General features: G+C 34.1%; 1 protein-coding gene across 1 annotated transcript; it reads right to left on the reverse strand.

Moving 5' to 3' along the window:
• Positions 1-1,410: 1,410 nt before the first annotated feature.
• Positions 1,411-14,927, reverse strand: LOC118266766 (pre-piRNA 3'-exonuclease trimmer). Its single transcript, XM_035580304.2, has 11 exons — positions 14,670-14,927; positions 13,846-14,080; positions 11,332-11,483; positions 10,830-10,965; positions 10,055-10,383; positions 9,565-9,692; positions 8,704-8,846; positions 6,937-7,023; positions 5,095-5,183; positions 4,910-5,008; positions 1,411-2,813 (listed from the first exon to the last, which is right to left on the reverse strand). The coding sequence occupies exons 1-11, from the start codon at positions 14,795-14,797 to the stop codon at positions 2,753-2,755; spliced, it is 1,587 nt and encodes a 528-aa protein (XP_035436197.2). The 5' UTR covers positions 14,798-14,927; the 3' UTR covers positions 1,411-2,752.
• Between the last annotated feature and the right edge of the window lie 1,254 nt (positions 14,928-16,181).

A 16,181-nucleotide genomic window follows, 5' to 3' on the forward strand; every position in this document is an offset into this window, starting at 1 on the left:
TGTGCAAGTGAGCAGTAAATCAACATAAATCAATCATGTCAAAACGTTTGCCCGCCTTATTCCGGCTGGGCGGGCGGCGCAGGCGCACCGCTGTGTAAGCAACCTAACTCATGCGCTGTTTGCTTAGCTCCGAGTTATAATCTTCCTCCTGACATTAACGCGTTTGTGTATTACATAACTTGCAAATTAAATCTTATATTTATGCACTCCATGAGTGGAGTCATATGTTATCTGCTCCGTTCATCTATTTGTTCTCCATTCATCCAAATAACACTAAAGTATCCGCCTTACTGCGCGACTACGAAAGGGTTTCACAATTTCTTTGAAATTAATATGTTTTCATCATAAATACTTTATCATAATATTTCCATCTGCTGAACGATGACAGATTTTAATATTTTTTCATGTTTCAGCTATCAAGGCTGAGAAATTACGAGCCGCTAACGAAAGCTTCAAAATAAACCACAATAGTTATATAATTTATTAGTTTACTTGAACATGATTACTGGAATTTACGCCTATATTTTAACGCGGTATGCAAAAACAATGTACTTGTATTAACCAGTAAGTAAACTCCGGTTTAATGCCGCACTCAGAGTCATTTAATTGTTACTTAAAGTATTCCTTAGTAACTATTTTGTATTGAAAACAATTGCTATAATACTGAATTAAGTAACCATTAAATGACTCTGAGTACGGTGGTAAAACGATTACTAAACTATTAATTTTGTATGACGACGTTTACTCAAGCAAAAATAAGACAATGTACACACTTGGCTTTATCAAAGGGCTAAGAATAAATGTACCTCACATTTTCCAAATATCATAAACCTATTAACATTCATTGACCAAGTACTTAATGATTGTTTAGTCTATTGAGAGCAAGTATCGCTTCATACACTTTATTTATCCGAGATCAGTCAAAAATTGATGATACCATTGACAGGCAGTATTAACAAGCACTTATTGATTGTATAAATATTGAGATTTATGCTTGAGTGAAGTGTTGTTTTTCTTTAGCCTAGTCTAGACATTGTTTTTAAATACTCTTGATATAATTTGGTATGTAACAGCATTTTTGTAAATGTGGGAAATATTTTACAAACATGTGTAAAGATGAGATAGTACAGAATTTGTAGTGGTTTGTTGATTTAGGTTTTTATTAAGGTGAAACTAGGGTTGGTGATTTCAGTCAGTTAATTAGAAATTATAAGTCTAGGTGTTTTCCTTCACCGTAAGTCAATGGTGTCTAAATAATCTTAAAAAGTGCATATAACTCGGAAAAAGTCACATTGGTACTTTGCCGTTGGTAGGTGTCAAAGCCGCACTCTCATGCATGAGAAGCGGGCGTCTTAAACCTCCAGGCCACCACGACATTAAGAGATATGTAGGTATATTAAAACAACGTACTTACAGTATAAACCATGATTTATTTTAACAAACAAAATATACATAGCTTAGATACTGTACATTTTGGCTTAAAACTAATTAAACTAAGTCAGTCTACTTAAGGAAGGTTTTCATTCTTATTATATCACCACACTTTACATATTATGTATCACAAACAATATTATGGAACACTCGTTTGATTTATAAAGAAACATACGCCAACAAAATCTTCTTTACTTAAAAATAATATGCACATATATGTTTGTGCGCGCGAAGCTACTAAACAGATGCACCAATTTTGATTAATCTATTCTTGTCGTGTTCATTATTATTATGACAAGTTTATACGAAGATATAGGTAAATAAGTTTTCATACACTCTGTAAATAAATCTATGTATTAACACAAATAATTATTATGTGCCACAAAAACAAAGCTGAAGAACTGATTTTCGTGAGAATGCTATAAAAAATAGCTTCTACATAATTCCTGAGAAACATCATACAAATTACTTTTTATCCTTACTGCCTCATAAACTCTGGTAATAACTTAACGTATTATAATTAATTAATTATTATGTAACATGAAAATTACTATTGTTATCACAACACTATCTAATAAAATGTATCAATAACAACTGAACTGAAAATTAACATTTTATTTTGATTGAGGTATAATAAGGACATCTAGGACGATTTTAGTATTGTTAAGTCAATTCAGTAGGAAAAAAGTTCCTAAATAGAAAGAACATTACCTACATAACTACACAAACAACTTTATAATTATTGTCACTTTACAACAAATAACATAGGAAACTTATTTTTGTACTCTCACGTACTAAATAATAGTTTACGATTGTAAAAATATGACGGAAATGTGTTGACCGCGTATTAATCGCATAAAAGAGTAAGTAGTAAAATGTATAATTGAGTTTAGTGGCGTTGTTCACTTTATAGTGAACTTTTATTAACTGTTAATGCTCTTTAAGTATGGTGAACGTGGCAGCATTTTATTGTTAAGGCACTAAAAGCGGTATTTTAGGCACCTGTTATTTATGTTACTATTGCTATCACGTGCCCGTGTCTGGGCTGTCAAACATGATGTTTAATATTTGATATTATAGAGGTAAATCAATTTATAAATTTACATTTTGGTACAATATGGCACGATTTTGGCATACCTCTTTCGCTTGATGTACATTCATCAATCTATGATGCATGCTCGTCGATAGAGGGCGCTTCTACTTATACTAAGTGGCGATATGTTTAAAGGTAATATACTTATATTGAGTGTACAAGAGGTACATCAGAATGACCTATCTATTTCAAAATAACGAGTGTTATTATATCTGAATGATACTAGTATTATCTCAACTTCTGGTGTAGAAGGAACAGCACTAAGCCGCCGGTGATTAAAGCGCCGCTCCTGGAAAAGACAACCTTATTAGTACATGCCATTGATGCTAAATTACAACTAACTACAATAAACATTTTTGACCATTTTTGTCTGACAACTTTTTTCTTCCCTGAGAACAAAATACCTGTTGGTTAGATCGGAACTCAGACAAGCATATGTGCCTGTTGGACTCTTATTACATAATACTTAAGCTTAAGTGGCTAGAAATGGACGGTACAATATTTAACTCTTCTGGAAACAAAGGGGGTGATGTTATAATGTATATGCAACATATTTTTAACTTCAATAGTCGAATTAAAAATGGTCCTAAAACCTCCACTAAAGTCAAGCAACGGTGACTGAGGGGGTGAACTAAGGGTTAAATATATTCTTGACATTCAAGAGTGACGTTGTGGGTGTGATAGAAATAAATAGCTTAACATGTGAAGGGTTGAAAGAAAGACAGTGAAGGAGAAAGGATACTGATATGTCAAATATGTGAAGATTATATTTAGATAAGTATTTTCAGAAAATCCGTGGGAGAGATGACATTTGTACAATGTGGGGAGTATTTGTAGCTTTTAGTTTAAGTAAAGGATTGGTTTTGGGTAGTAGTAAACTAGGATAAGGCGACGTATTGTGTTATAAAAATAACTAGCTTTTGCCAGTGTTTCCGTCGAATAAAAAATTATCCGCACCAAAGTCAGCTCAAATCCTGTGTGTATACTAAACATCAAAAGCCGTACAGTAGTTTTAGCGTGATTGGCGGATAAACATTCAAATAAACAAACTTTCACATTTATAATATTTGTGTGATTCGTATTGGCATAGAGACTGATGGCGATAGGTAATTCGTTTTTATTTTCGCATACCTATATATTTTGATGGCGTGATGTTAAAACATGAATATTTGTTATACACTAAAAACTCTCAACAAGTTAATAAACAACTAACAAAAATAGTCAAAGCATTTAACACTTTATAAACATTTAAATTTAAGAGAAGTTAAAAAATACATACATCCTTTTAATAAAATAAATAAATAAATAAATAATAATAATTTAAATTTAAGAGAATTTAATATTTTAAAATTAAATACATTGAATATAAATAATCGCCGCACTGGTTCTTTACATTCGTTTTAAAGCCAGCAATATTATAAAATACCCCAAGTTTGTTGTATGGGCGGGAGATACAAGTATGATTTATATTATTTGTATTCAAAATACAGACATCTCTTTCATTTAATATTCGACGATTACTTTTACAAATAAATTTAATTTAGCTTAGGCTATGTGCCTACAATTCGGTAGCTGATACAATGATTACTAATAGAAAGCCACGCTATCTATTTCGTTTTCATGATTGAAGCACTTGATAGGTTTTGGTGATAGTTTTAATAATATAATCCGGTAAAAGAGCAGACGATCACCTGATAGTAAGCAATCGAAGCCGTTTATTGTCACCCGAAACACCAGAGGCATTACAAGTGTGTTGCCAGTCTTTTGGGGGGTTAGGAATTTGATTATTGTTGGGGATTGGGGAGATTGGGGAGGAGGGTATTTGGACCTCCGGGGACCTGACTCACACGACGAAACACAACGCAAGCACGAAGTCATATTTCACGCCAGCAGAGTTCCAGGTAAAAGTTAGTGTTTCGTAAGAACGTAAGTTATACTAAATAATGAGTGTTGGTAAGCTCAGCTTTTTTTCTTCTAAACCTAATATACTTTTCTTTTAATTTGTTTTTTTGTAGAGATAGAAAATGTTATTATCCTTTTGCTTTTTTCTGCATGCAGACATAGATATCGTTACGTCTATGTCCCATTGGGGTAGGCAGCTACAATAGAAAGCCAAATGACAGAATTCTGGCATACCTCTTTCGCTTCATCTACATTCATCAATCTCTTCATGCATGCTCGTTAATAGAGAGCGCTTCTACTTCTCTTCTTTTTTCTACTTTTCCATTAATAAAATAAGTAGTTAATTTCATTATTCATTTGAGAATTGAACTCAAAACCCATTGCGTAGCTGCTGATTGCTTAGCGACTGTGTTAACATAGTTAAATACCATGTACAGTAAGTTTGTATGTGTTTAGAGAAACATGAAATAGTTAATAACTCACCAAAGCGCCACTCTCTTCACTGGCGAGTGTGTGTACATGTGGTACGGTGCTATTTTATATTCCTTACTGTCCCTAAACTCCTTCAATATCTTTTTGGCGCTGTAAAGGATTGATTATATGTAGTGACATTCCAAATAGAAAAACTTTATTATAGGAAGTGAGTCTCTCGCTCGTTAGTAACTTACACTTGTTGACTGCCGGTGGCTATTAGAGCAGCTCTGCTCCCATAAGGCTTGATGTCTATGGACCCGTAGGCTCCCAGCTCGGACGCCACCTGCGACACGTGACCAACGTCAGATACATCACAACCCCGGCCAGGTCGCCATGACATATAGCCACGACCGGCACTCGGTCCACTATGAATTTTATTTATATCTCAACCTTAAATCAACCTTGACAGTGGCATGAAAAAGATTTTGTACATTACAGAAATCAAACACCGGCCGCACCGGTTAAAAAACGGGTCGGTACAAAAATAAAGATTTTCGCCTGTGACACTTGGGCATTATCAATCTGTTTTAACTAGCAACGGGAAATATGTGCAGAGCGGGGGAGGCGCGTGTGCGTGTGTACGTGCGTGCGTGCGTGTGTGCGTGCGCAGTGCGCGTGTAGTGCGCGTGGAGCGCTGGCGCCGCGCCAGGCGGGAGCTGCGCCCGACTCCCGACGTGACAATTATTACTACCATAACCGTTTCTTAACATACTCCGCTAAATTTGGCTCCGAGGATACCGACGCAGATGAACCCGACACGATGTTTACGATCCGAACAAAAATAGCATTGTTTTCCACCCGTTATGCAATTCCTTTTGAGCTCTGCCAGGTTACGATTGTATCGGCCGTTATGACCATCATTATGTGCTGCAGCTAAAATATTGCTGTTTTGAAAATAACGGGCGGCGGAATCGTGCGGCGGTAATTTATTGTACATTGACCTTAGTATGTAGTAATTACAGAGAGTTGCGGGGAGGTTAGTTTGGCAAACGTCAACAATAATATATTTGGAGGAATGTCGAACGTAATTAAATGGTGGCTGAGCATAATGCATTCCAGCGCGGACAGCGGCCGTCGAGTGAGGAGCGCGCCGCGGAGGAGCATTGTATTTATACCGGGTTTATATCAGGCCGCGGAGAAACACGCTGTAGATAGAGTAGATAGTGCCGAAATACATAATAAATGTTGCGCCTCTACGGTCTATAATAATAAATACAACGTGCATACTAGCGCTAAATCAAGCAAATTGTGTATTTTTACACCAAATGGAGGACGCTCGCGTGATGACGATGAACTCGTCGATCTAGCAGCTGTTATTATAATAATATGTATTTATAAAAGTGCAACAGCTTTGTAGCTGTGTAATAAAGATCCTAAATTCATTCATTCACTGACAGACGATGCACAGCTTAAATAAGTGGATCCAAAAACCCGTAAAATGTTTTCACGTGAATTTGTTCGAGATCTTTATGTATAGGAAGTTGTATCTTACTGAAATTTTCTAGGTATAAATCGAGAAAAACTATAAATAATACAATCGGTGTGTAAGAGTAAGAGTGTGCTGGGTGAGTTGTGTTGTTAACATTTTCAACGGTTATAGCTGAACAGATTTTAATGAACTTGAAATGCCATTTATTACACAATTTCTTTAGTGTAAACTAAAACCATTCAATGGAGAAACGATTGTTAGAATACGGTAGCTTCCTAGATAGAATATTGTAGTTTACAACTAGTCAAATTCAAAACTTTTATCGAAATGTCAAAAGCAACACATTTCTATGCATTTTGCAGATCGCTACTTATGACGTCATAAAATTTTTGTGTCAAATAGCATACTTATTTCTCAAAAATTAACTAAAGACATTCTGAAAATAGATATATCGTCAAATTAACCAACGAAAGCACGTTTAATTTGGGATATTACATTGTATTTAAAAGTCTAGTCCTAGAAACCTACTAAATTGATAATATTCTTAACCCTTTTTTACTACTAACACAAGACATAGACAATCTTATATTCGAAAAAAAGAAATTACCTGTCCCACATTGATGGAGCTTTTATTCAACAACATCAAATGCAACAGCTGAGGTCGAGAGCGCGGCGGATCGTCTTCCGCGAAATTCTGTAATAACAGAAATGATACATGTATTCACAAAACATAAAAAAGGCAATAATTTTCAAATGTAAAATACGATGTATAAACTTGACTCATGGAGAATTTCAAACGTCATAGTTTAGACATAATATGTACACAGTGAAGTTTTATTGTTAAATAATATGTATTGTCTTGTATTAAGAGTTGAATATCATGCTATATTTTCGCGTAACTTTCTTATGACTTTACCTGTATTTGACGTTAGTTATTATAATAGGTAAGAATTATTTCACATAGCTTTTCAAAGGCAATTGCTTTAGTAAACTTGAAAGCTTCTGCCAGTAGTTTCACATTCGTTCTCGTGGGATAAATAGTATCCTATAACTCAAGTCAGCTCGTACGCTGTCTGTATACCAAAGTTGATCAATATCTGTTTAGAAGTTTCCGCGTGGTTGACGGACAAACGTCCATACAAACAAACTTTCACATCTATTTCACATAAATATTTTTCATATCTATAAAATCGTAGAAGATGTTAGTACAATTAAAATATAAAAGAAAAAATATAGCAGAGGCTGTTACTATATTTATATATAATGTAAGTGTGATCAACTAAAAGAATTTTTAAGCACCATACCTATTGTCTTCTTAAGACATAAAACATAAAAGAGTTTATTGCCCATCCATACATTCATTATTTTGACAAAAAACCTACAACATATCAGTTTGTTTGCCTAATGCAGTTGAGCAAATAAAACTACCCATAGATACATGAATAAAACATAATTTACGACCATTTCCGAAATTAAAACAACAAATGAAACATCGATCAAATCGATTTCGTTTTAATTAAAAAGGATTTATTACTTTTTAACGAAAGACGAAAGCGTAGATGAATAGAACATCTGTGGATAGTTACAAATAGTACTGAGGGTTTAAAAATATCATAGTGACGGGCACTGGATTCCATCATAATTCCTAAACGCGAACTGTTCGCGTCTCTCATCGTGTCATTTCATCGAGTCTTTTAGATGTGGCAACTCTAGAGGGAACGCGAATGTCGTCGATAAATGAGCAATCACGCAGACGTCTCTATTGTTTGCCGACAGATGTATGGTTGATGTCGATTGTCGATAAATTATATTATTTAGGGTGTTTTTTCCATTAATTGCGAAATGCTTTAGTGGTGTTTGTGTTAGTGGTATTGGAACAAATTGATTGAGGAACTAAGCATTTGAATTCTTCTAATAGCCGCTTTTCACTGGTAATTGTTAAAGTAACAACTAGTTTACTTATGTTGCCACATTCATAATCTTATGGTTATTTGACCAATACTTAAGACGCCCTCAAAAATAGTTACGTCACTACAAATTCTTTATAAAAGACAGAGTTAGAACGATATTTAAGTACAACTTAAAATTGAGTGTCGATTCAGTATTCGGGCGTTACTAAATGCGATTTTGTGAGGATGTATGTATGTCTATTTGGTACTCTTTCACGCTAAAACTACTGAACAGATTCAGATGAAACTTGGCACGGTGATAGATTTTAGTCAGAGATTACACATGAACTAACCGGACCAGATAACGCGAGTGAAGTCGACAGCAGAAACTAGTAGAAATATATAAAAATTATTTTTGTAATCGGTGCAAATAAACTGTTTTTCTTTCTTTCTTTCATATAAAAAAAGCAATTTTATTATCTTACCATGTACTGAACAGCTCCACGGATGACGTTGACCTTGTTGCAGTACTGTTCCAGTACCTTCAGCTTCTCCCTCGGCCCTACATTGGCGAAGCTACCTCGGTTCTCACAAGCCACCCACTGACCCAGCCGGATGAAACAGAATCCTGAAAACATTTGTTTCTTACATGGACTTTCTTGTTCTTTCTTTTTCTACATGTACATTTTGGAACGAGCACTTAGCTTCCCTGACGAATATATTGATGGACAATTTAATATTAACTTTTCAAAATTGCGTATTTAAGGTTCAATTTACACGAATGCCTTGACTTTGACTTTACATATCATAGAACTACCTCGATCCCTTGTGGAGCAAATTATTAATGCGATTTTTATGGGATTTCCTAAAATTTCTCGGTAGTAACAACAAGTTTAAAATTGGGCCCGATATAATTATGGTAATAGATCCACCACCTAATTTAAAGGGCGTCATAACATAACTATTGAAAAGTTGGTGTTACAATGGATATGTACAATGTGCATCTTTTCCTATGGGGATTAAAAACCGTGGCGTAGTTATATTTTTTGTAGGAACAAATGAAATGTATCAATTCTATCATTATGTTGACCGCGCAATGTTGCTCATTATGGCATAACAGTTCAGTTATTATATTATAACTTACAATATAAGGGATAATTAATTTAACTACTTCATAACAACGGATAAGTGCATGTATGCAAATAATAATAATTATGTACATTTATCTATCATCTTCATCATTATCATCAGCAGACTATTAGTGGCCACTGTTGACCAAAGCCTCTTCTTGCATGGAGAAGGTTTGGCCCACATTTATCTATTCTGTCTGTGAAATAATGAATTACCTGTACAGTACGAGTCCCACCCGGCTTCATGGTACGTTTGGTTCGAAGCAAAAGGCCGGCTTGTCTGAATGTCATTCGAAAAATTATGCAACTTCATAAATTTCCTTTCCGCGAAGAACTCGTAAAGGCTGCAAACGAAAACACAATGCGTTATAATCAGTGCAATAAACTCACTATTATATACCATCAGCCATTTTTAAAAGCCGTCAGTTTGTTTGTCTACACAGATAATAGGTTTAACGAATTACTTATTTCAATGTTTTCTAACCGAATATTTTTACGAGAACCACTAATCTTGTATTGTTTATTATTGAACCACGATTCAGTGGCTTTTAAGTTATAATGATATAATTGAGAGTGTTACGTAAACATGATCTATATTTATGATACACATTTTTGTACCAAAACATTTTTCTACAATTAGTCAGAAGGAAGGGAAAATAAGCTGCATGAGTTTACAACATAAATACATGAATAGTATTTGACTCACTCTTGTAATGCGTTTGACTTCCAACACTCGTTGTAGGGGAGCTTCTTAGCCATAATATTAGACAAATATTTTGTGTCATATAGGATTGGGAACATATTGTGTATGTTCTTCTTAAAGTCCTTATATTTGTTCGGCAGTGGTCCTATGAACTGGTTATGTAATATTATGGTGTCTATAAACAAGTTGTGTCCAGCTATTGGTTTCTTGGACTCCGCTAGTAATGCTATGATTCTCGAAAATCCGAGCAAATCGTTCAATACTTTGTTTTCTAGTTCCTCTCTAGGAGTGTTGATGGCGCCCTCTACATTTATATCCCGGTATATTAAGATCTGGAAATAGACGAAATAAAAATTTAAATTAAAAATAATAAATAGCTCTGTGTACCTATTCAAGAGTTGAGATAAAAGTAAGTGAAAAACATATAAGCGATGTATTTGCTTTCACAAGTTATTTACAATTACATTATTAAACTCAAGCTATTAGCTTGTATGTCGAATAAATAATAACATTAATACATTATTTATGTTAGATTCTATTTATAAATGTATCTATAAAACCACCTTAACAAATTATAAATGTGACCACTTATACCTTGTTGAGGCATATAAATAACCTTATTTTATTTATGTTTGTTTGTGACTCCTTCACATCAAAGCGGATGAAGGAGTAGAGATGAAATTTGGAATAGGAGTAGATTATGGTCTTGAATAACATATAGGCCAGTAGCGGAAGCTTCTTTTACTACAAATGGACAACGAAAGTAATAAAGAATTACCTTTCGACTATCACCTAAGCTATCGGTCGTGACTACACTTGGGAAACGCATTCTAACTTCAATATGCGTAACGTAACGAAGTATATGATTCTCAACATCCAGGTACATGGTGGGCTCGTTGCTTCTCATCAGCCATCTGTAAATTAAAAGTAAATTTTTAATATATGTACATATGTTTTATGGTATAAGCTGGTAAGCAATCGCCCCCACCCATAGACACCTAAAACACCAGAAGCGTCACAAGTGCGTTGCCAGCCTTTTGGAGGGTTATGAATGTTTGGTGTATGATAATAGGAAAAATATAAAATAACTGGCGAAAACTCGATGTATATGGGGTTAGTTGAAACATTTTCTTGTATCATGACCTCACATCTGAATGCATTAAGAAAACAGCTTTGAACATACACATCACACCCAGTACCAGAACAATAATTTGTGGATCTAAATATAATTGTTTCATACTGAAATCGTATATATTTGTTTAAATATATTTTATTCTTACTTGGAAACTCGCGAGCAGTAGTCTTGTAACAGTTTCTCATCATCCATCTGCAGTGTTCTCGTCAGCTGATTAAATAATACATTGTCTTTCAAATTTTTTCTTACTACGGCTTCTTCAGCCTTACTTAAGTATGGCACTCCTCCATATATGAACTGGAAAAATATATAACATATTAAGTAATAATAAAATTTTACTATAAACAATAAGTTTAATCTATACTCGTTGTGGCTGCATGCATGACTGATTAAATAATTAATGATTAATTAACGATTCATAACTGATTTGAAATTGAAAATTTTGAACTGATTCGAATTTTTTACTGAATTAGATTATTATACTGAAAAGAATTTGATTAATATACAGGGTGTCCCTGAAGTCGACGTCCAACAGGCACCAGATGAGCGACAAGGTTCCAAATGTATCTTTAAAAAAATTCTAAGTCCTACAGTTTTTAAATTACAGTGACTTATGTGTTCCACGAAAAAGACACCCTGTGCCAGTCTTTTTCTTGTTGCTACAAATCTTTATTTTTTCTCTGCAGTCTTCCTTACATTATCCTGAAAGTGCTCCATTAATATGGCATCATAAATTCTTAGCCAACTTTTAGATTAAAACATTGTTAGTTTTAGAGGAACCAAATACTCTGAATAAAATTTTCACCTTTCTTTAAGTGACTGTACTGAATAAATTATGTATGGCGCTTTAGTGGCAAATTTGACCAAAGTTGGCGCATTTAATTATTATAAAATGGTATAGCATTGTGAACATTATTTCTTAAATTCGACATAAAAAGAAAACGAAACACCGTTTCGATGAATTTATTTGAACTTACTAAAAATTTTTAAGTGTACTCAAATCATACGTTATAATCGTTGCACTAGACAACACTTTGCACGCTATTTGTTACATTGTTGAAAATCAGCGAGGATCTCTTGTCAAACAACAGTCTGTTTACCCGTGATTTCGCTTGCAGCATTCGTCGGCAATATTATCGCTAGACGAACTGGTGTTGTGCATCTCGAGCCATTGTACCCGGGTTTCGGCATTTTAGCTGAGCACTGGCTTTTTTGCGCCGTGTTGATTATTTATTATTTAAATTATTTTTTGCTTTACCTGCAATTCCTTGTAACGGTGCAAATAACTCTTTCTCGACAAACTAAAGAATATTTGATGCTTCATCCCGCATTTGATCACAAGGCATGAACACGTAACTTAATCGGAGGATTCTCCCATTTTTTTTACTTAATGACGAGTATGTGCTTAAGGACTCTGTACACCATACCACTACCGCGTCGAATGCTGTGTACATGAATCTGCCGCGTCCGTTCCTTTTATTACTACACATTTGATAATGTGTTTGATGCACTATGAATATCATATTGCAATCATTCAATATTATTTTGAAACATGATACACAACATCAGTTCCTCTAGTAAGTTTAATATCTGCCGACGAAGCAAGCGAAATTGTGAGTAGACAGACAATGTTGTTTGACATGATCCTCACTGATTTTCAACATGATGATAAAAAATCGCGTGCAAAGTGTTGTTAGTGCAAGACGAGGTTATAACATATTATTTGAGTAACTAAGAATTTTTAGTAAGTTTAACTGAAACGGAGTTTCGTTGAAAAATCTTTTTATGTGTCGAATTTAAGAAATAATTGAGTGCTATACCATTTTAAATCCTTATTAAATGCGCCAACTTTTGAATTTGCCACTACTAGCGCCAACATAATTATTCAGTACAGTCACTTAAAGTAAGGTGAAAATTTTATCAGAATTTGGTTCCTCTAAAACTTGATTAATCTAAAGCAGTTGCTAAGAATTTATGATTCCATATTAGTCACTATTATAATAAGCAAGCTGCAGACGGAAAAATAAAGATTGTAGCAACAAGAGTCAAAAGACTACACAGGGTGTACTTTTTCGTGGATAACACATAATCATAATTTAAAAACTCAAATAGAATTTTTTTATATTTTTCTGATAACATTTGGAACCTTAGATCATCTAGTGCCCGTTGGACGTCGACTTACACCTATTTTTGAGTTACATTTGCATGCCCATTTAGTAGAACAAAGAAATAATGTAACTCAAATAAATAATACCTTTGACTAAGATATTAGCTAATTTGATCTATTTTGTATTCACAAATGTAACTTTCTGCTTTGCCTTTTTATTATAACTTATTAATATTGGGCTACTACAACATAATCTTGCCCGTTTTTCAAGTAGTGCAACTTAAATCCTGGCAAGTACCAATGTGATTAATGATTTTTTATATAATACTTTTTATCTGACTGTGAGAAGGGTATTATTGTTTATTTTTCTAAGTTTTCCATTTCATCACATAACTCAGGTATATGTTGTAAAAGCTTGTTTTGTATTACATAGATGTTTATAATATGGGTAGGACGCTAGGAGTTGAGCCATAGCATATTTTAGGTTTGCTTTCATTAGTTAATTACATGCTGATGATAATGTTAAAGCTAACATAACCACTTATTATTTACCTTATTAAAATCGAAACGGTGTCTGCGTAGGAACTTCAGTGTGGAGGCCACGAAAACGAAACTTTGATCAATGTCCCCAAAGTATTGTGGACACAAATAAAATGTGTAAGATTTGGCTATGTACTTGTCACGATCCTTCTGGTACGAGAACATAGTCAAACCTACTTGTGTCATTATTAATTGATCTGCTTCCTTTTTGATCAAATTATACCTGTCTTCGTTGGTATCAAAGAGTCTGAAAAAAGGGTAACACATGTGTGAATTAATTGAGTTAAAACATTTGTTTAAAAACAAGGGCATAGGACAATGGTGAACCATGTCATATGCTGTCAGTGTTATGGTCTTAAACCTAGCCATCAGCTGTTTAGGCAAATCATCTGTGCAGATCTGCATGAGACACATTGTGTTTTCTATAGTCTCTTTTAAACACCTGGGGTCAAAAAAATTAAGTATTATTATAACATCATGTCAAGTATATTATTATAACATCATAAGTCAAATACCTATATGTTCAATAAACATGAGAGGTAAACTCACATTTTCGGCAAACTTTGTTTTGCCTTGGACATTTTCCTGTGTATATTTGTTTTTATCTAATGTAAGTTTCTATTACACTATAGAGTTTATTATCTTCCTAAGCACGTGGCTTGTGATTAACTATGTCGGACATTGACAAGATAAAGAGGAACAAACAAAAAGGTTATGCACCAAGACAAAGGGTAGAATAGTTATTGAAATCTAAGCAACTTTCCTAGGTAAGTTGCTGTTGATACAATGTGTAGGTCTTAGTAGAGTATTTTAATCAATTTTGGAGGTTTCCTTACCTATGTTTAAATCCCTCTCCTGATAAAAGCGCGTTGAACTCCGCGTCGAAGGCGACAAAAACAGCATTCTTTAAATCGTTTTTAAAGTTGTCAAATTCTTCATCGAAATTACTGCCTGTTACTTCCATATTGACTTGATATTACTTATATTGTAACAATTCAATGTTTAAAACTTAGCGTGGTATTTTTTGTTTAGTAAACTATTATCAATACAAGCTTCAAGCGTGCGCGACAATAACATAACAAATGGTTGTCACTGTCAGATCTGTCTAGTGAAGTAAACTATAAATCGATTATCCGATTAATATCGATACTTATATCTATCGACAAAATCGATTTCGACCACTAATCGTATAAACTGTAACCAGGGTTGCCAGATCGATTCTTCCTGTTATCGGGATCAATAACCAATTTTTAAACAATTTTCGTGAAAATTTAAACGAATGATTAATTCCGCCTTTATTAAATCCATGCTCATTCGGTTCCTTTCTTTGAGTATAAATGATTAAGTATACTAAAAACGCGTTCGCAGTAAGCGTTACTTACTGTAATTAAAAATATAAAACATACAATTTTGGTTAATTTTTTAACTTCGTGTTAATCGTTTTGTTTGACGAAAATGTGAACTTAAATTATCGAACTTGTTTTTCGGGAGATTCCCGCCAATTCCTGACCGTCTGGCAACCCTCTGTAACGGGTAACACTGACTATAAATAATGATAAAATTAATTTATTTTCGCGAGACTTTAAAATTGACACAGAATCACACACATAATAACCCTCCTTCTGGCGCAGTCGGGTAAAAATGGTTACAGATTCTAATTTACAGAAACGTTAAAACAAGACATTTCAACAGGAAATGGTCCATGATCACTGAAAAATTATAGGTGTTTTATACGTGTCCCGGTCGGGGCACGGTCAAACAAATGTGGTATATATTTTCCTATTTCTATGAAGAGGTCCATGCTTGAACGTATCTCGGCACTCTCGGTCGTGCTCCGGCAACGGCCGTCTATGGTCGCGATATCCTTAATTATCTAAAATTATGCAGGAATCGGTTAAAGTAACAATATCGATATAGGACTACTAGACCGATCTATGCTTCCCTAGGCCTGTCAGTATGACAGTGTCACTCCTCTTTTACGACTGTCAAAAGTAAACGTCAGAGATGAATTTGTCGGTTGTGTTTAGTTATTACGTTGAAACACATTATAATATTATACATAGGTAGGGTAGGTAGTAAAAAATTATTTCTACCTATTCTTTAAAATTATGTATGAAAAACATGGTTCATTTAATTGGAAAATTGAAAGAAGCATGTCATTACTTTTAAAATGTTTCATAAATTGTGTTTATCTCGCTTCTTGCTAAAATCAATATCTGGTTGAAACACTGTCGTAATAAATCGGTAACGTCATTAAAGCTTAATTAAAAATAAATATGATATTTAATTGAATTACTCAAATGGTTTTCAATTTGTGTGATAGTTGTGTTTATAGTGGGTAACAAAGA

This window comes from Spodoptera frugiperda, chromosome 23, assembly GCF_023101765.2.
Source record: "Spodoptera frugiperda isolate SF20-4 chromosome 23, AGI-APGP_CSIRO_Sfru_2.0, whole genome shotgun sequence".
NCBI classification, from domain to species: Eukaryota; Metazoa; Arthropoda; class Insecta; order Lepidoptera; family Noctuidae; genus Spodoptera; species Spodoptera frugiperda.